General features: G+C 42.4%; 2 protein-coding genes across 15 annotated transcripts; both read right to left on the bottom strand.

Annotated features, from left to right (window-relative positions):
- Window positions 1–646: 646 nt before the first annotated feature.
- Window positions 647–10972, bottom strand: si:ch211-214p13.3 (nectin-3). Of its 14 annotated transcripts, none has more exons than XM_049006274.1 (9): window positions 10236–10950; window positions 9240–9581; window positions 6517–6822; window positions 6268–6373; window positions 3411–3559; window positions 3126–3231; window positions 3007–3040; window positions 2871–2908; window positions 647–2810 (listed from the first exon to the last, which is right to left on the bottom strand). In XM_049006274.1, exons 1-9 carry the CDS (start codon window positions 10357–10359, stop codon window positions 2723–2725), a joined length of 1293 nt encoding a protein of 430 aa, XP_048862231.1. In that variant the 5' UTR covers window positions 10360–10950; the 3' UTR covers window positions 647–2722. The 14 variants fall into 14 exon arrangements, with proteins under 14 accessions (XP_048862231.1, XP_048862232.1, XP_048862234.1 ...); XM_049006275.1 differs by having other exon boundaries at window positions 647–2795; XM_049006277.1 differs by having other exon boundaries at window positions 647–2795; window positions 2886–2908.
- Window positions 10973–14575: 3603 nt separating this feature from the next.
- On the bottom strand, window positions 14576–15895 carry gja8a (gap junction protein alpha 8 paralog a). The gene has a single exon (XM_048970009.1). The coding sequence runs from the start codon at window positions 15890–15892 to the stop codon at window positions 14789–14791; it is 1104 nt and encodes a 367-aa protein (XP_048825966.1). The 5' UTR covers window positions 15893–15895; the 3' UTR covers window positions 14576–14788.
- Between the last annotated feature and the right edge of the window lie 3887 nt (window positions 15896–19782).

Raw genomic sequence — 19782 nt, 5'->3', positions numbered from 1 at the left:
CATGTAGCTTTTTTTCTGGTCCCCAAACTTGTCAAAGTACTGTCACACTTCAGAAGGCATTTCATAGCCAGTGTGCATCAATACTCACTCCTACTGGTGCGCATGGGCATGTCTGTTAGTCAAAACCAAGACTGGAGCTTTCAGATAATAGGCTGCTACTTATCAAAGACAATGAATATTACTTATCAATTTCACATGACGCGTTAAGTGGTCACAGTCCTACATCCATGTAGAACATTGTTGGGGTTTAGTAGTCAGTATCTGTTTTTGGCCTGTGTGTTTCTGGGTAGTATCGTTTTGACCCTGTTAGTCATGTCTTAGAGTGAACGGGTAAGTACTCAGTCCTTTACTCAGACCGGAGGGGGGCAGACTGATTTTAAGATGGGCTCTGAACTGAACAGCCTCATTTTTACACAGCAAAAGAAGTGGGCATGCAGGATGCAAAAACTCTGGATACAATTGATTTGTCTCTCAGCTCACGTGTGTGCAACTAAATGATTATGCAAGTAACACCATGAACTCCATGTTAAAAATTAATGTGTGCGGCGTCACATCCACAAATGTAAGGATGAAGTTGCAAGCTGCACAAGAAAACCCCCTTGCGGATAAGTTCTACTGGAACATGCAATGAACAGACAAGGGACACTCACCTGAGAGATGTTTATAAACTGGACTAATGAGCAGGAAACACAAGGCATATGTGAATGACCAAAAGTAGGGCAGGAACAAGAGGTAGGTGTGACTGATGAGGAGCCACAAGCAAAGGGAAAACACGGGGATTGGAAGTGACCACCGGTCAGTGATATTAATGTTCAATAGAATTATTTGCTGCCATTATGTTTTTACTTAACATTACATTTGAATCTGTGACAGAAACTCAAATAACTTAAGAAAACACTACATGCTGAACATGGGGCACAATGAAAGGAACTTTTTAAGTTGGAAGAAAATGCAGCTTGGATATGTCAAGCGCTTTTGGGACATACATGCTAAATCATCAAATTTATGGCAATATGCCGATTTGTGTCACTGTAAAACAAGACAATGTAGGATATATATAATTTACGACACACGTTACTGAATGCCTATTTCCAATCGGTGTCATCTAATGTAAAACAGAAACAAAGCGAGTATTTATACAGATTTACATATGCAAATATACATAATTATGGGTGGGTCGGAGGGGGGGGGGAGGGGTTGGCTGTAGGCTCGCTCACCTACGTAAAATTTCGCACTCATTGGGATTTATAAACAGAATGTGCGTTTTATGCACCTGGATTTTTTCTTGCTTACGCACATTCCTAATTTTGTCCACACTCCATGTTTTAGTGTGAATTCTACGCACGTCCTTATACATAAAGGCCCCAGGGGAGGAAAAAAAAGAGGAGGAAAAACGCAACAAAGACAGAGGTAACGTTACAGTGAAGTATACCAACATAATGAAGCAAACGCACTTCGAATATGACATTGTGGAAAAAAAACTCCTCCTTCCATTCTGTATGGAAATAGTTTTTTTGCTTCTTACTTGGTCCAGCGCCCCCATTCATTTTTATACCCTTTAAGTTTAGTAGAAATAAATTGGAGGCGACTAGATCACTTACTGGAGTTTTGCAGCAGCTGAACGCGTCATCCATCCTTTATTTTTTATGCCATGCGATCGACCCACTCTACCTTTGCGATCAACGTATTGGGCACCCCTGCCTTAGAGCAAGCATTATAATGTGTACAGAGAACAGAGGTCGACATTTCAGGTCCAGAAAGTACAAATCCAGACTAGGATTTTGTTTCAACCAACCAGTTGAGCATAAAGAGTCACCGTCACATAGTACTCAGCTCGTTGATTGAAACAAAAACCTGGTCTGGATTTTTACTGTCTTTCACAACCTGAAATGTCCAAAAAAAGCACCATTGCTAAAACAAAAAGTTCATCGACTTAAGCTCAGCATTCAAGGTCATCATTCCCCGGCAATCCATCAGAAAGCTGAATCAGCTAGGGCTCAGCACTTTTGTGACTGGATCCTGGACTTGCTGACTGTAAGACTAGTCAGCCTGGATTGGCAGCAAATCCTCCAGTTCTGTAGTGCAGAGGCAGCACCCTCTGGTGATGTAATATCTTGGAGATAAGAATCACTCAGCGGATGACGTAGTCTCGAGAAATCCGTTTATCAAAACACGCTGTGAAACACCACACTTACCACATTTCCATCCATCCATCCATTTTCCAAACTGCTTATCCTACTGGGTCGCGGGGGGTCTGGAGCCTATCCCGGAAGCAATGCGCACGAGGCAGGGAACAACCCAGGATGGGGGGCCAGCCCATTGCAGGGCACACTCACACACCAGTCACTCACACATGCACACCTACGGGCAATTTAGCAAGTCCTATTAGCCTCAGCATGTCTTTGGACTGTGGGGGGAAACCGGAGTACCCGGAGGAAACCCCACGACGACATGGGGAGAACATGCAGACTCCACACACATGTAACCCAGGCGGAGACTCGAACCTGGGTCCCAGAGGTGTGAGGCAACAGTGCTAACCACTGCACCACCATGCCGCCCCAATTCATCGTCGTCTGTGACCAATATATGTATAACTGAGACTGATATGCTACTAAGCCTAGCTAAGCTCAAAATAAATCACAGGATCCTGATGGTCGATTGTACTAATGGCTAAATCAGAATGACTGTGAACTCCTTCAGCCAATAATGATTCTTCCGGTCCCTAGTCCTGCCTTCCCACGTCCTGCCGTCCCACGTCCTGCAGTCCCACGTCCTGCAGTCCCACGTCCTGCAGTCCCACGTCCTGCAGTCCCACGTCCTGCAGTCCCACGTCCTGCAGTCCCACGTCCTGCAGTGCCTCGTCCTGCAGTGCCTCGTCCTGCAGTGCCTCGTCCTGCAGTGCCTCGTCCTGCAGTTCCACATCAAAACATATATTACTTGTTTCTTTTATAACATAACTGCATGTTTCTGTGAAGGTGGCTCACAGCACCATTTCATTCAGCTCACCGGTACCGGGAGAGAACTGGATTCTCTTGAATGCCTATAGAAACAAAGATGCCAATCAGCAAACAGATGTATTTCACACAAATTCATAATTGTGCTCATCTCAGTCCAAAGAAACTTACCTTTGCTGTAACAGTGACTTCCACATATAGAAGATCATGAAACCAAGTAAAACAAATAAGGAAAAAATCACTGCAAGAAGGCCTCCATAGTAGCCCCGGGAAACACCTGGAAATAGAAGTTTTTTTCCTGCTATTTAAAGTCGTATTTCAAGAATAATTTATTCCATAATAAACTTAATCATAGTAGTGTGCTGAAGGCTGCTTCTGTTGTCTCATGCTGAAACCATCGATTGATTATTATTATTATTACCGTTACTAGTATAATCAAAATTCACTGATCCATACCTGTATACAAAAAGAGGGTGCCAGTGATTTGGCCATACTGGTTTGATGCTTCACATACATACAGGCCATTCAGTTCAGAGCCCATCTTAAAAATCACCAATCTGCCTCCCTCTGGTCTGATTGAAGGACTGAGTACTTCGCTGTTCACCCTAAGAGGTGAAAAACAGGATCAGTACTATACTACCCAGAAACACACAAACAGACACTGACTACTAAACCCAACCAATGTTCTACGTGGGTGTAAGACTGTGACCACTTACCAACGATTACCGAGTCATGTAAAATCAATAAGCAACAGAAATTCTTTGATAAGCAGCAGCTCATTTTCTGAAAGTTCCAGTCTTGGTTTTGCTTAACAGACACACTCATATGCAACAGTAGGAGTTTGGGGACCAGAAGAGGAGCTACATGTGAGCAGTGTTCATTTCATCAATGAAAATTTTGGCAATAAGAATTCCTTAACGACCTTTCATTTCATGACTAAATCGTAACAAGAACATAAATGAAAAAAATAGCAAAATGTATGTATGTTCCTTTTGCTCTGACGAGTGAAGACGAGACAAAATTACTGGCTCTGTTTGGGCAGACAACCTAGATCACAGTAGCCATCTCAAAGCATTGGTCGTTATCCTTTTTAATCCAGTCATTTACTTGCACGTAAATCTGCAAGTGCACGTACCAATTCTCACTGTCTCCATGCATCTTTATCATCGGATGATTTGTTTTTCCCGCTTGATACATGTCTGCACAAATGCCAGCTTCCAGTATAACCAACGCCAAGATCGCACTACACAATTTTAGCCCCGATTTTCCGTTTGCCGACAATTTTTGGAAATAGCTGACAAAACCCCCAAATCTGAGACAAATCAGTGTGCTATCAGCTTTGACAAACTCGTGAGTGATGCTATCTGTGAACTTCGATAAAAAATACGACCTGTGAAGGAAATATGTTTGTATTGCACTTTTTCTAACAAACTTCATTTTTATATATGAAAGAAGTATGGTAAGTCAGTAACACATTCCCAGCCTAGATAACTAAGCGTCATAGGGTATGCTTATGAATAAGGTGTGTGTGCTTCTCAAGGGAATTTATACAGCCACGAGAAGTATCCATCAGCAAAATCCATTTCAGTATCATTAACCTGAGAAAACTTGACAAAAAAAAATGTACTAAAATTAGACTAAAATTAAACCCAAGTTCCATTGACTAAATCATAAGTAAAACAAAACAAGACTAAAATGTGACATTAATCCACCTATAGTAAGTGACTAAGACTAAAACCAAATAAAAAATTCTTGCCAAAATTAACACTGTACGCGAGCAGTTTCAGAAGTTTTCCCTTTTCAGGTAACGCAGCAAACTTGATTATTTGAAAAGATCCTAGCTTATATGCGGTGAGTTCAGAATAGAGGTTAATTTTTCGAGAATCCTGTGGGTCATGCGATTTCCATATGAATCTCGCAGTCAATTTCAGTATTAATCACGGGACTGGGATGGGACGGCAAAAACCAGTCAACAGGAGCAGGGAGTAGCAGGAATCATTCATATAATCATATTTCATATGCCAATCAAATGTAAACTAACGCTATTTTCTTTACGATGAACGCAATGTTAGTGGTGTTGTTGGCCTTTTAGGTCCCAAAAACAGGACAATCTAAAATGCTTAGTGTGAAAAAGCTTAACGTTAGTTGCTCCAAAACAGCCACCAATAATCACCAAATTTCTCTCAGACAATTCTGCTCATAAACACTGCTACCTGGAAAAAAATCAAAATGAAAATCCTAGGAATATTGACTCGCATTAAGCGTGACCAGACACGTCTGAGTGAAATTTGGTGATTATTGGTCGCTGTTTTGGAACAACGAGCCACCTTAAGCTTTTTAGCGTTAAGCATTTTAGAATGTCCCCTTCAAAACACTTCTGTCTGCGAGTGGCTGGTTGGTTGCTTCTATACATTCTAGCCTCCTCAAGTCAGGATAATATGTCAAAGGAATATCAGAGTTTATAACTTGGATTAATTTTCAAAAAGCTGTAACAGAATAACACAATTGAAAGACAGAAGGTAAAACAATATTTTACAGTCTGTGAATGCATTGTGACAGACCTGCCATGTACACTGTGCATCAGGTTAGAGTTGTACAGCGACAGAAAACTGCTGGTGTGTCAGGTTTAGTGTTGCTGCGTGGTTAAAGTTGTGTTTGTGGTCTTACTGTGCAAAAGCACAGTCTAATTGATTAGCTAGGTTTGCAATCTTAATATCATTGCCCTGCCCTCCCCCGGGATCAGGACGAACTGGGGTTAATTATTCTGGGGTTGGGACAGGAAGGGAATTTTCTTGTGGAAGTGGGATGGGACAGGAGCGAAAAATCCATTCCCATGTCACCATCTAGTTCAGAAATTTATTAAGAAGCCAAACTTCTGAACTCACCACACATATGCTAGGTTGTTTTCATGTAGCCTGAAAGTACTTTCCTAGTCTGGTCTTTGTTTCAGTTCAATGTTTTGCTTTGGCACAAATGGAAAGTGGCAAAATGAGTTAAATAAAATATGAAATTGTGCAATGCAGAGTGGATGTGCAGTTGTAAATACTAAAAAGTAATAATAATGAATTAATAAATTATATTTTTCCCTTGATTTATTGACGTTTCAGAAATGACTACCACCCCAGCGCAAGAAGGCTTCTTGGAGTTAAATTTCCTTTTCATGTCAACAACCATCTCACAAATACCAGAATATACTGTAGTAAAATCTATCAAACCATTTTAACAATGACTTACTGAACAATTAAAAGCAAACAAAATATATGTAATATGTAATGTTACACAACATAACAGAAGCTTGTTACAAAGCTGCTACCTGCTCCAGGTGTATCTTGTAGGTGCAGGATTGGCATCTACATCACACTGGAAGGTTGGATCTTCAGATGATGTTTTTAGGGTGATATTCACAGACTGCGGAGCATCTGGAGGAAATATTGGTCCAAGTACATTTTGGGATGCAACAAAGAACCCCCCTCTGGGTTCATTTATTTTAAAAATTATTTCCCTCTATGTCTGAAGAACTTTCTACCGTAAGCACAGGACTTGGCATCCCAGCAGTACTCACAGTGCACCGAGATCCTGTACGGCACGATCTTGTCATGCTCCAGGGCTGTATGTTTCACCACACACTGCACCTCTCTGCCATGCATGGACCTGGTGGGGGCCAGCCGGAGGTTGCTCCTGACGGTCATGGTGCCGTTGGGGTTCTGTGTTATGTTCTTCACAATCTCAACCGGGCCATCCAGCTGGTCTGTGCGCCATGACACCTCTGCTGCCGGTCGGCCATTGGCGGCAGTGCAGGTCACCAAGATGCCGCTCCCACTGCCGACCACAAGGGGCGCCGCTGGCATTACTGTCACTACAGGACGAACTGTCATACAGACTGAATTAATGTAACATCCAAAACAGCATGTTCTCCAAAGAGCTAAACCTGAGGTATCCCTACAGAAAGGCGTACCAAGAGAACTGGCAAAAGTAAGATCATGCTCGTGTTTCTGCTGACCTGGGCAGGATAAATACTGGACTATTAAAATAAAAAATAACCAGAGGTGGAAAGTTCAGGTCCAGAAAGTACAAAATACAGACCAAAGTTTTGCTTCAACCAACCAGTTGAGTACTCTGTGACTGTGACTTTTTACACTAAACTAGTTGATTGAAACAAAACCATAGTAAATCATACCAAAAGTATATATATGCACAAAATAGAATTATAAAACTGTGCGTATGCACGTCTTCCCGCAATGTTTTCTTTATAAGTCACACTACCTGGAATTGTGCATACATAGATCAGCCTCATACTCCACATTCTGCACACCTACATCCAAACATAAACAGTCAATGCAGAACACCTTATAAATACTTATATACACAAATTAAGCTTGACAAACATTTACTTATCATGGGAAACCAGAAGGAAAATAAACAACTGTGAAACAGAAATCGAGGTACTTGTGGGGTGAGGCAGACACAAGAAAAACCATTTTGTTAGGTGGTCACAGCAGTGGGGTAACAAAAAAATGCAGCGATTGGCAACACATTGCAGATCCTGTTAATGCAGTGAGTGCAGCAAAGAGGACAGTATGTGAGATTTAATTAAAAAAAAATAATTAAAAAAAAAACACAATGGTCCAATCAGAATGTGACTGCAAAAAAAAATGCTATGTCAGAGTATGTTACAGGTGGGGGGGTAAGGGCATACCCACGCTGTCACTGTCGTAAACACGGATGGCAGCAAATAAGATTAAAATAAATGTGTGTGCTGCAGCAGCTGAGACGACAGAAGGAAAAGCGCTATTTTCCCTTTTATTGCATTTTGGAGGTTTTTGAAAATGTGGCTGCGACTAAGCAGTGCATGGACATCCCCAGCACCAGTGCATCCCGGGTGTATGGAGCCTCTGATAGTGGCCGGGTCCTGCGGATGCTGTCATGCAGACAAGATACAATAGTGCATTTAATGCAACTGCAGATGAATCGAAATAAGAGCTGCGCCGAGTGACATTTCAGTAACACTAAAAGATCTTATTTAAAAAAAAACATAAACCTTTGCATTGCTGTCTTTACAAACGCCACATTACATCCTCCCTGAGCATTGCTTGTCCAAATCATCATGATCTTGTCCACCTCTAATATATTTACATTTCAATAGCAGCGGTGCAAGACAGCGCTGATGAAATATTACAAATATCGTTTGATGAAAAATTTGAGTCGGCTTATGTATTTTACAATTGAAAAGTACCTATGGCTCAGTATCATAAATGAAACCTCTTTTTATGAGGTAGATGTATGTGTAACTTCATTATTGGCTTTGCATGGAGCATCGGGGTTTTGAATCTGATGTGGGCACCTACAGGAAGCCAGTGCAGGGAGCGCAACGATGGTGCGGTCTGGCAGAACTTAGGGAGGCTGAAAACGAGTTGGGCAGCTTGATTCTGGATCAGTTACAGTCAGACCTGCTAGGAGTGAGTTACAGTAGTCTAGTTTTGAGATGACAAGAGATTGGCCAAGTACCTGACTGCCCTGTGTGGAAAGAAATGGACGAACCCTTCTGATGCTGAACAGGAGAAATTGAAATGAGTGTGAAAAATTTACAATGCGAGAAGAAAAAGACATTGTCCATAGTTACCCGAGGTTACAAGCACTGATTGAAGGACAAATTGTTGAGAGTTGTCCAGGGAGATCACAAAATCCTGATGTGGGGATGGATCAAGTACAAGTGCATTGGAATGCTTCTCTAATCGCTGAGCCTATCTTGTTCTGCTGGGCTTGGTGGTCAACAAGGGGGGGGCTTGGATAACAAGACTAGATGAGGAACAGGTGAGAACAATAACCAATTACTAAAGATTTCGGGCAGCAAGGAACAGGAGGGAGAAATTAATAAATGGGTACAGCCCAATGTCCAAAGCCCAAGGGAAGCAAAAAAACAATAAACTGAACAAACAAGGACCAGGGAGCAAAAAACAAGGAACTGTAAGATGCCTCAGCACATTTTAATGCCGCAACTTGCTGGTCGGATTAATAAAACCATAGATGTGCTTGTAACACTATAACTAAATTAAAGCGGGTAGTGTTACAGACTGTAGGCATGGCTAGAGGCCCCAGGGAAGTCAAGTTATGGCTTCAACAATGCGTAAGAAAGATCAGCTTCCTGCCTTTCTCCGCAAACTAGGTGATCTTTCTGCCGACACATTATCAACATCACGCACTCACCCAGTTTTTTTATATTTACTTGTTCCAGACTTTCAGAATTTCTTTTTAACAAAGGCAAAAAGGCTATCATAACAAACTTACCTCGAACATTAAGTTGAATTTCTGTCTGGTGCGGTCCGCTTGGGAACACTGTGAAGATACAGGTATACACCCCCTCATCTTGCAGTGATACGTTCAAAAGCTGAATAGATCCAGTTTTCTTGGCTAAGTTTCCAAAAAACCGGACCCGATGCCCCAATCCATCCACGTGTCTTACATCCTCGGGGGGTATGATGACCAAGAAGTTGTGATTCTCCGGATTTTGTCGTGTCCTTTTCTGCCAAGTTACCTGCTGCAGATCCTCATCAGTCTCAGTCAGTAAGCAAGTTAAATTAGCGCTGTCTCCTTCCGTGACGGATACCGATCCATCTACAACCCAAATGGCTGCAGAGAGGAGAAAAAGGGGGGTGAGAAGCACAATACTGCCGGTGAATCAGGAAATGACAGAATATGGGAATAGCAGTATCAGCTATAGCTCTTATGTTTATGTCAGAGAAATAAAAAGAATATAAAAGCATACATACGTTAAAGCATACACAAAGGATACAAGTGATCATTTAAGTGGTGGGGAAAGATTCTGCAACAAATTAATAAGTATTCTTTCAGATCTACATGACACAATAAGGACTTTCAGCATTCAGGTAAAAACACGTTAATTTGTGGTTGTATTGTATTTCAAATTCAGGCTATTTGCATAACCAATCGACAAAGAAAGCGTTAAGTCCCACACCAAAGTACGCACAAATCTTGAATGGTCAAATCACAAGTCACGAAATGCCACTGTTTACTAATGTCCACGTTGATACATTGTAGAGCGTTTTGTACACACCAGGTTCGGCTGTTCTGTTTCGGTGCTCTTTAGGAAAGTGCTTATAAGGGCGAATGATTACATCTTTTGGTAAATCATGATTTGGCGTTTCTGCATTTCTTCAATCAGCCCGGCGAGGCTACTTTTCCTTTACAGTTCGACTGAGAGGAAAGCGCTTAAACCTTTTTTAAACACGATGCAAAGTTCGTTTAAAAAATGAAAAACATTACCTTTTGCTGTGAAGCGATATCCAAAACAAAACCACGACAAAAAAACAATCATCTTCATTTCATCGGTCCTGACGTAAGAGACAAACTGTAATTCCAGTTCTGACGCAGCAGTAATGTATCTCATCGCGGTTAAATCACGGTCACTGCCCGAAAGTCCAAATGTTTGCTAGATATGTACATAAAACATTTCGGCTTCGCGATTTTCCGTATCTCATTTAGCCCATTTGGGTCTTCTTTAGGCTTGTTTGGGGTTTGGTTTACATCGTAGTTTATTGGATGTCGGCAACAAGCGCGACAATATTGAGAGCACGAGTATTAACAATAATTAATTACTTATATGTGGACGTGTTGCTAAGGAGTTTTATTCGTAAAGCACCGCAAAGTGTTATCAACTGATATTGCTAACAATTAACCGGGCTAAAATTGGATTTCATGATTAATCGGAGTATTTGTCTGATTTAAGGTAGTTCGGGCTAATTCTAACTGAACGAAAATAAAGGCCATTTAAACTGAGGTACCTTAAATCCCTCAAGTTGACCGACTAAGCAAAAAAAATCCATGGTATTGCTAATTCTGTGGCGAATAGATCTAACTCGGTTTTCTCCGAATTTTTGCGGATGTGACGTAATCTCGGCAACCGGAACTTGGATCCGAAGGCAAATGGAACCAACCTTCATGTTTCAGATTTCCACTTGATCCCTCATAGAACCATCCATCCATCTTCCAAACCGCTTATATTCTGGGTCGAGGGGGTCCAGTGTAGAGCCCTGCACGGGACTGTTTTTTTTAATCCCGCTCCCGCTGAATTTCTGACCATTACCGCCCGCTCCCGCAATATTTCTGTCTAATAGCGCCCGCAACCCCAGATCCATTAACAGATATACTATATGATGAAATGTTTATATGCATTAAATGTTTTATTCCAATAGAACAAGATCTAAATAAATAAAACAAATTCAAAAAAAATCTCTCAACTTTGAATCGCAAATAAATGTAAATTGAGCCCAAAAACTAATCAGATGCGCAAATATGTGCAGTTATAAAAAAAAAAAACAAATCTATACAACAAATGTTTAAATATCACATTATTATAAACAAACAAGAGCATCTTAAAAACAGAAGAGAACCCTGAACCTTATTTCAAAGAAATACATTTAAACTAACTGAACATCACAATTTAAAACAATGGTTCAGAACAAACACGAATATATAACACAAAATAAATTACATCAGTTACATTCTCCATCCTACCAAAAATCTCGAGACCCGCTGTCTATTCTTAGCCGCCCGCTCCAGCGAGATCCCAGTGCCAATGCAGGGCTCTAGTCCAGAGCCTATGGGTACGAAACAGGGAACAACCGAGAATGCGGGGCCAGCCCATCGCAGGGCACACTCACACACCATTTACTCACACATGCACACCTGCGGGCAATGTAGTAACTCCAATTAGCCTCAGCATGTTTTTGGACTGTGGGGGGAAACCGGAGTACCCGGAGGAAACTCCACGACGACATCAGGAGAACATGCAAACTCCGCAGCCATGTAGACCAGGCGGAGACTCGAACCCGGGTCCCCCATAGATATTTAATTATAAATAAGGTGTCGTTTAAAGTTATCCATAAATGTTATTCAGCTAAGCACTATATGGTAAATTTTAAAAGAGACATAAATATTAAACCGTGACACATCCTTTTTGGTACTGCTCTTTCATACAGAGGTTTTGGAAGGAATTTAACAGGTTTGTTGTGAACCATATTTTAATGGACTTCTCCTTACAGTGGGAGAATGTCTTATTTTGTTTCTTTAAAATCCCCAGAAAGAATGATACATGTTTTTTTTATGATAACTCTTGTTAATTCTATTAGCATTTTTTATCCACAAATGTAAATTTAATAAAACATCTTCTTTATTTCCTTAAGGATGTGGAGTTGTATATAAAATCAATATTAGACTCTACCAACTAAACGATTTATGTATGTAAATCTTTGCATTTATTTGTATAATTAACACCCCCGGCTGTATGTATAATTATTGTACTCTCTTGGATACTTCATCTGTTTATATGTTGTATACTTGCCATTTTCTTTGATCAATTTATTTGTATGTTAGGATAAGGAGATAGTAAGAGTGATTTGTATTTTTTTTCTTTTGTAGGTGAGTTAGTTTGGGACTCAGTACGGTAGCTTGTTTTGTTTGTTGTGTTGGCCTTGGTCACTCTTGAAGTCTGTACCTAAGCTGTGGTGAGCAAACTTGTACACACTCTGTTTATACTACCCGTTTTGTCATGTTTGGTCTGCCCCCACACCACACGTCCACCCACACATCTATTCTCTTACTCCCCCAAACCCCTAGACTGGGGTTCGTAACAGTCATTAATAAATTTATCGTGATGATAAGACTTGAACCGTGGCATAGTTTGTAAATGTTTCCCCTGTACGAAGATAAGATGGGCTGGTCTTGGGCAGAAAACCCCCGGGCTGAAAATGATTAGGATCACATTAAATCCCAGTGCATACAGTAGTTACTTTGTACATACAGGGGCATAATGTAAATGGCTTGTATTTCATATAAAAAGGTCTATGTAATTTGATCTGCAATTGTACAGTACAGTACTTTCCATATTCAAATCCATGCTCAAAACTCACCTCTTCACTCTGGCCTACTCAAACTACTCTTTACTTTTTGCGATTTTCTTTTATATTTATTTTATGTTGTTTTTGTTGATGTCAATCTGGCGCTGGTATGTATCTTAATGTGTTTTTGTCTCTACATGCTACCTGTTTGCTGTTTATAGTCTAACTACTTTTATATTTTATATTTTGCTTTTACTGTTTAGTGTCCTTGGGTACTTTGAAAGGCTCATCAAATAAAATGTATTATTATTACGGTTTGCTTAGAAATTGGTAATAAGGATTATTTTGTGTTATCCTTCATTATAGCAGACTGTTATAAGCTGATTTTAGGGTGACCACCTAATCCGTGTCACCTTGAGTTACTTTAAAACTGAAAACCTCCTGTGCTCAGCTAGATGTTTCTGTTTGTCTTGGATTTTTACTGGTTTGTTTCTTTAATTGACTCATCCATCTGTTTCATATTAACATTAGTGACACATGATTATTGAAGACTTACCAACCAGTATACAGCAAGAACTGTGTGCTTAAGTGAAATCCAGGTTCTTTTAATTGAAATGGTAATTTACAAATCCAGTGCTAACTCAAATTGTGCCTCCTGACACCCTAGTTGAGGGTAGGGGTGCAGAAGTAGTTCCGTCCAACGTCAGTGCCTGGCCTCACAAATGGCTTTCTGGATGAATAGGCAAAAATTCCCACGGACACGAAATCTTGTGGAATGCCTTCCCAGAAAAGTGAGAGCTGTTATAGCTGCAAAAGGGGGACCAACTCCATATTGAAGCCTATGGATTTAGAATAAAATGTCATAAAAGGTCCTGTAGGTGTAATGGCCAGGTGTCCAAATACCTTTCTCTACAAAGTGTTTCACACTTGATACATCTGCCAAACAGCTGCAAATACATGTCACAAGATACAAAATATGACGCACAGCTAGGAGAAGGTATTTGTAAGGAATACATGCAAACTCCACATTTATTCAAAGAGCCCCTTAACCTTGTGGGTGTGAGGTAACGGTGTTACCCGCTGAGCCACCCCGAGGAGTTCAGATTTTTGCCAGTAGGTGGCAGTGTTACACTTACACTTGTTATAACACAGCGGGAGGACTGGTGACAAGTTTTCTGGGACAAGAAAAACACCTCTTGACCAGCTTGGGTTTTTCATCAAGATTAGCCATGTTAGTGAGGTGAGGTGAGCCATTAATAGATCCTGTTTACGTAAACGCTGCTTAAAAACAATTATTTGTGCCTGTAATACTTTGCTTAATGTAAACATCGACTGCTTCTTGCACATAATGAAGCACATAATGTTTTATCCCTTATAACTTTGCTATCTTGCATAAATATTTGGGTTATGCAGTGGGTAGCAATGTTGCTTCATTTATCCAGGAATAGGGGTTCAAATCCTGCCTCTGCTCGGTGCCTGTGCCGTTTGCATGTTCTCCCAGTGCCGTACTGGTTTCTTTCCATAGTCCACAAACATACAGTTAATAGACACCTCCAGGTTGTCCATTTTGTGTGTTTATGAGTGTGATAACATGCCTTACAATGCATGGGCATCTTGGCCAGGACATAACTCTGTCTTGTGCCCTATATTCCCCCCCTCCCCACACCCCATTTGTTCCCCATTCACGACAGGGTGGACAGAGAATAAGAGCTGAGATACTTGCTTAATCACATTTTTGCTTGTATGATTCTTTTCAGTTCACTGAATAGAAATATTATTAAAAAATTCAGCAGCATAAAATGAAAGTTCATCACCGTAAGCGCATTTCTCACTAACCGTGGAAACATTTTGGCCGTTTTTCTCTGCCTTCCTTTCGCTCTCCCTGCCTTTAAGCATTGGCCTCCTTAAAGGTTGCTCCCCTTGAAAACCCCCTTGTGCCCCTGCAGTCTCATAAGGGGACCTGCTTCCTGCTTCTCAGGCTCAAACAGTGAGATCATCTGACCTTGCCCTGCTGCTGGCTTTGCTCAAGCTACTCAGAGGTCTGATGTCTTGTATCGTCTCAGTGGCTTCGACAGGATGCTCTTGCTCCTCTTCTTTTGGCTCCGTGGTCACAACATAGGGGGTGGCACCTTCACCATACCTCATGGGCTGCTTTAGCATGGTTGGATCTGCCACCTTCTTCTCCAGTGTACTGTGGGGCATGCAGAGCCTCTCTTCCTCCAGCCCCTCCTTGGTAATGCAGTAGAACTGGGCTGTGGGCCTGTCTTTCAGTAGGTTGTATCTCTGCATCTTCTGGATCGAGAACATGGCCACAGAGGGTAAACTTGAATCACTTTGCGGCATTGAGGGCTCGCAGGATAAACAGCGGATCTTCCTGATCCCCAGGTAGAAGATCTCCACAAAGTTAAGGAAGAGTGACACAAAGGCCACAGTCACCATAAAGATGATGAATATGGTCTTTTCGGTGGGCCGCGAGACAAAGCAATCTACAACGTTGGGGCAGGGCCACCGGGCACACTTGTACAGGGGAAGGATGCTGAAACCATAGAGGTAGTACTGACCCGTTATGAAACCCACCTCAAAGAGGGTCTTGAAGATGATATGGCAGGTGTAGGTCAGTAGCAAGGTGCCCTTTAGACGGTACTTCTTGCCACCTTTGGTGGTGGCCTCCTTGACAGCATGAACATTGCCTTGGTCGGGTGTTGATGGCAGATGTTCCTCTCCTGTCTTCTGCCTGTGGCTCACCTCCACCTCCTCTCTCTCCTTGCGCTTCTCCTCCATATGGATATGGTGCACAGCATGGCCGACATACATCAGTGACGGTGTGGAGACAAAGATGATCTGGAGAACCCAGAGCCGGATGTGCGAAATGGGAAAGGCTTCGTCGTAACACACGTTCTCACAGCCCGGCTGCTTGGTGTTGCAGATGAAGTCTGACTGTTCGTCACCCCAGACAAACTCTGCCGCCGTTCCCAGGGTGAGGATCCGGAAGATGAAGAGCACAGTCAGCCATACCCTGCCGATCACTGTTGAGTGCTCATTTACCTCCTCCAGGACGTTTCCCAAGAAGCTCCAGTCACCCATGGTTGCTGGTTCGCCTGAAAGAAGACAATGATAAACCAACGTATCAGAATAGTATGCGAGATAGCAGAGATACAGAAACTGTGCTATAAGAGTCAGAGTCACTGAGAGAGAATTATAAGAATAAGAGCCATAAGAGATGAGGTATAAGAGTCAGAGTTACAAAGAGAGTGTTATAGGAGTCAGAGTTACTGAAAGAGAGCAATTAGAGTCAGAGTTACATAGAGTGTCATAGGAGTCAGAGTTACCAATAGAGAGCAATTAGAGTCAGAGTTACAGAAAGTGTGTTATAGGAGTCAGAGTTACTGATAGACAGCAGAGTGAGTTCCTGAGAGAGTGTTATAAGAATCAGAGTTACTAAAAGAGAGCAATAAGAGTCAGTTACAGAGAGAGTGTTATAGGAGTCAGAGTTATAGAGGAAGTGCTATAAAAGAGTTATTGAGACATTATTACAAATCAAATGGCAACTTGCCACTGTAGAAACAAATGTCCGTCACCCTGGCACCCTGCGCCGTGAACTGAACTGAGCTGGTGCCTTTCCCACCTAAAGCCCTGTCCTTGTCGCACCAGTGGGCACGTGTGAATGAATCGCTTCTGATGGCTGCTTTTCAGTTCACCGCAGCATTTAAGCTGGGAGCCAGACAAACCTTTATTCTGTAGGCAACCGGCAGCGATATGACTGACAATAGGATCATCAGACACAGAGGAGAGGTTGGGGAGCAGTGGGGGCAGCCGGGGATACGGGCATGAACACTGGGAAACCACATAAATAAAATACATCTGTATTCAGTGGGACGTTTGTAGTTCATCAGCTCCACTTTATACTTTATCAGTGCTGCTCCACCTCTGTGTCTATCTGCTATACCTCTCTGATGCACCACCTATTTATTGCACATTTATTGTTTCACTTCTTATATTGTCTTTTGTCTTGAATTGTCTTGTCTCCTATCGCACTGCCGTTTGTCTTACGCAGTCAAAGAAAATAATATTTAAATGATCTTCACGTTGGTGTGAAACTACCCCAGCATTTAGAGCAACCATTCAAAACACCCATGTAATTGTTTGACTAATCAATACCAGGTTGAGTGATTTAACTAATTGTTAATCAATTAATTGAACTGATGGTGAAGTTTAACAAATACATGTAATGGCGAAGGTGCCCCTGAGGAGAGGTTTGGTAACTGCAGCGGTGTTCGTCTGCACATCCAGCAAAATATCAGTAACTTTTTGGATAATAGAAAGAATTCTTGATAGCTTTTATTGTGTTACTGTAATTGTGCATATGTTCTAATGTCGAAGTGGGTTTTTCTGAGCAAATATATTGTTACTCCCAGATAAATAGCTTTAAACTTTTAAACATCCGAGGCATTGTCTACAAACTTGCTGTCACAGGGGAGCTAAGAAGGAGATCACTTCACTGACCACTTCACTGACCACTTCACTGATCACTTCACTGACCACTTCACTGATCACTTCACTGACCAGTTCCTCTTTATCCTGCCCAAACAAAGATCCAGTGGAGAATAACTGGTTTTTATCTTACAGAAATCAAAGTGAGACTGATCGGGGCAATACTGAGTCCGTTCCCTCACTCCTCAAAAATACCTGCAGCTGTCCTGTGGCTTGTATGATGGTTGGACTCTGAGTTCAGGGACAATGGTGCAATTAAATCAGACTGTGATGCATGGAACAGCAAAGGGGGCTGACAGGGGCAGATGCATGAAGCCCGCGGCCGCTGGGTGACGGGGGGGCTGCTTGGAAAGTGAATTTTTAACGTTTATGTTTCTGAAATCTGGTTTATGACCTTGACTTTGCTCCACCAAAATGGGATGCAAACAAAATGCAGCCACATTAGCAGGACACTGTCAGCGCAAGTCAGAAACTCACACAACGCGCAGCTGGCAAAACACACTCCGATGTGGGAAAAGTTTATTTAATAAATGAAACTGTTTAGCCATTATCCAAACTGTTGATATATCGTTGCCCAAGGAAACGGTTTGCACTGTGGTTTTTAAAGCGAGAAAAAAACAGTTGTATTTGGAGTTCATGGTTAATGTTTCAAGCTGCTCATTTACTACACAACCCCACTGTCCTGTTCAGTGTCTTTGCCGTAATACTCAACATCTTCTTCACAGAGAGAAGCTCATCGAGATATCCTGCTCTGGATGGGTGAGCTTTATTTCTCTTGGAGGGAAGTGATTTTTCTTATTTAAATAGGTATTTATATGTTCAAGACAATTGTGTACACAACACTGTAAAAGTCAAGTACTTCACTGTCATACAGAATAAAAATGAAGATTCCTGCTACTATAAATACTGTGCTTCACTGTCATTTTGTGCTTCCCTTATTTGTTTAATGTTTTGTAGTATTTTGTTTTTTTTTACTTTTATAGATGTTTGGTTTCAGATATGACTCCAAAAATGCCAGAAAGTCACTGAGTGATAAAGTGTGAGTTGCTGGTAAATACATTATAAGGTAAATAACACTTTGCTGAAGAGAAGATGGGAACTGATCTCTGAATATTTTCTATGCAGAGATTACAATGAAAATCAGTATGTGTGCCGGTCTGACTTTTTGGCCACGTTGCCCGACCACCAGCTCAGCCAACGTGAGCCCCAGAATTCCATCTCCTCCAGTCCTGTTCTGTTGTTTTAGTGTAGACCGCCTCTCCGCCTCTCGGTCTCAGTTTCAAGCAAATCACAGGTCACATTTCAAGCTGGACAGGAGGGGGCGCTAATGATAACTTAGCATTTGAGCTGAGGAACGCAAAAAGACAGCCCAGTGGGAGGGGGCAATGAACCTGCTAGAGGAGGCAATGAGACTGATAAAGGGGGCAATGAGACTGCTAGAGGGGGCAATGACCCTGCTAGAGGAGGCAATGAGACTGATAAAGGGGGCAATGAGACTGCTAGAGGGGGCAATGAGCCAGCTAGACGGGGCAATGAGACTACTAGAGGGGGCAATGAGCCTGCTAGAGGAGGCAATGGGACTGCTAGAGGGGGCAATGAGACTGCTAGAGGGGGCAATGGGACTGCTAGAGGGGGTAATGAGACTGCTAGAGGGGGCAATGAGCCAGCTAGAGGGGGCAATGAGACTACTAGAGGGGGCAATGAGACTGATAAAGGGGGCAATGAGACTGCTAGAGGGGGCAATGAGACTGCTAGAGGGGACAATGAGCCAGCTAGAGGGGGCAATGAGACTGATAAAGGGGGCAATGAGACTGCTAGAGGGGGCAATGAGACTGCTAGAGGGGACAATGAGCCAGCTAGAGAGGGCAATGAGACTGATAAAGGGGGCAATGAGACTGCTAGAGGGGGCAATGAGACTGATAGAGGGGGCAATGAAACTGATAGAGGGGGCAATGAGACTACTAGAGGGGGCAATGAGACTGATAGAGGGGGCAATGAGACTGATAGAGGGGGCAATGAGACTGATAGAGAGGACAATGAGCCAGCTAGAGGGGGCAATGAGACTGATAAAGGGGGCAATGAGACTGATAAAGGGGGCAATGAGACTGCTAGAGGGGGCAATGAGACTGCTAGAGGGGACAATGAGCCAGCTAGAGAGGGCAATGAGACTACTAGAGGGGGCAATGAGACTGATAGAGGAGGCAATGAGACTTCTAGAGGGGGCAATGAGCCAGCTAGAGGGGGCAATGAGACTACTAGAGGGGGCAATGAGACTGATAAAAGGGGCAATGAGACTGCTAGAGGGGGCAATGAGCCTGCTAGAGGAGGCAATGGGACTGCTAGAGGGGGCAATGAGACTGCTAGAGGGGGCAATGAGCCAGCTAGAGGGGGCAATGAGCCTGCTAGAGGAGGCAATGGGACTGCTAGAGGGGGCAATGAGCCAGCTAGAGGGGGCTATGAGTCTACTAGAAGGGGCAATGAGA

The sequence above is a fragment of the Brienomyrus brachyistius genome, chromosome 1 (genome assembly GCF_023856365.1).
Source record: "Brienomyrus brachyistius isolate T26 chromosome 1, BBRACH_0.4, whole genome shotgun sequence".
Taxonomy (NCBI): domain Eukaryota; kingdom Metazoa; phylum Chordata; class Actinopteri; order Osteoglossiformes; family Mormyridae; genus Brienomyrus; species Brienomyrus brachyistius.
Note: the sequence above shows the minus strand (reverse complement) of the source record. Positions and strands in the feature narration are given on the sequence as shown.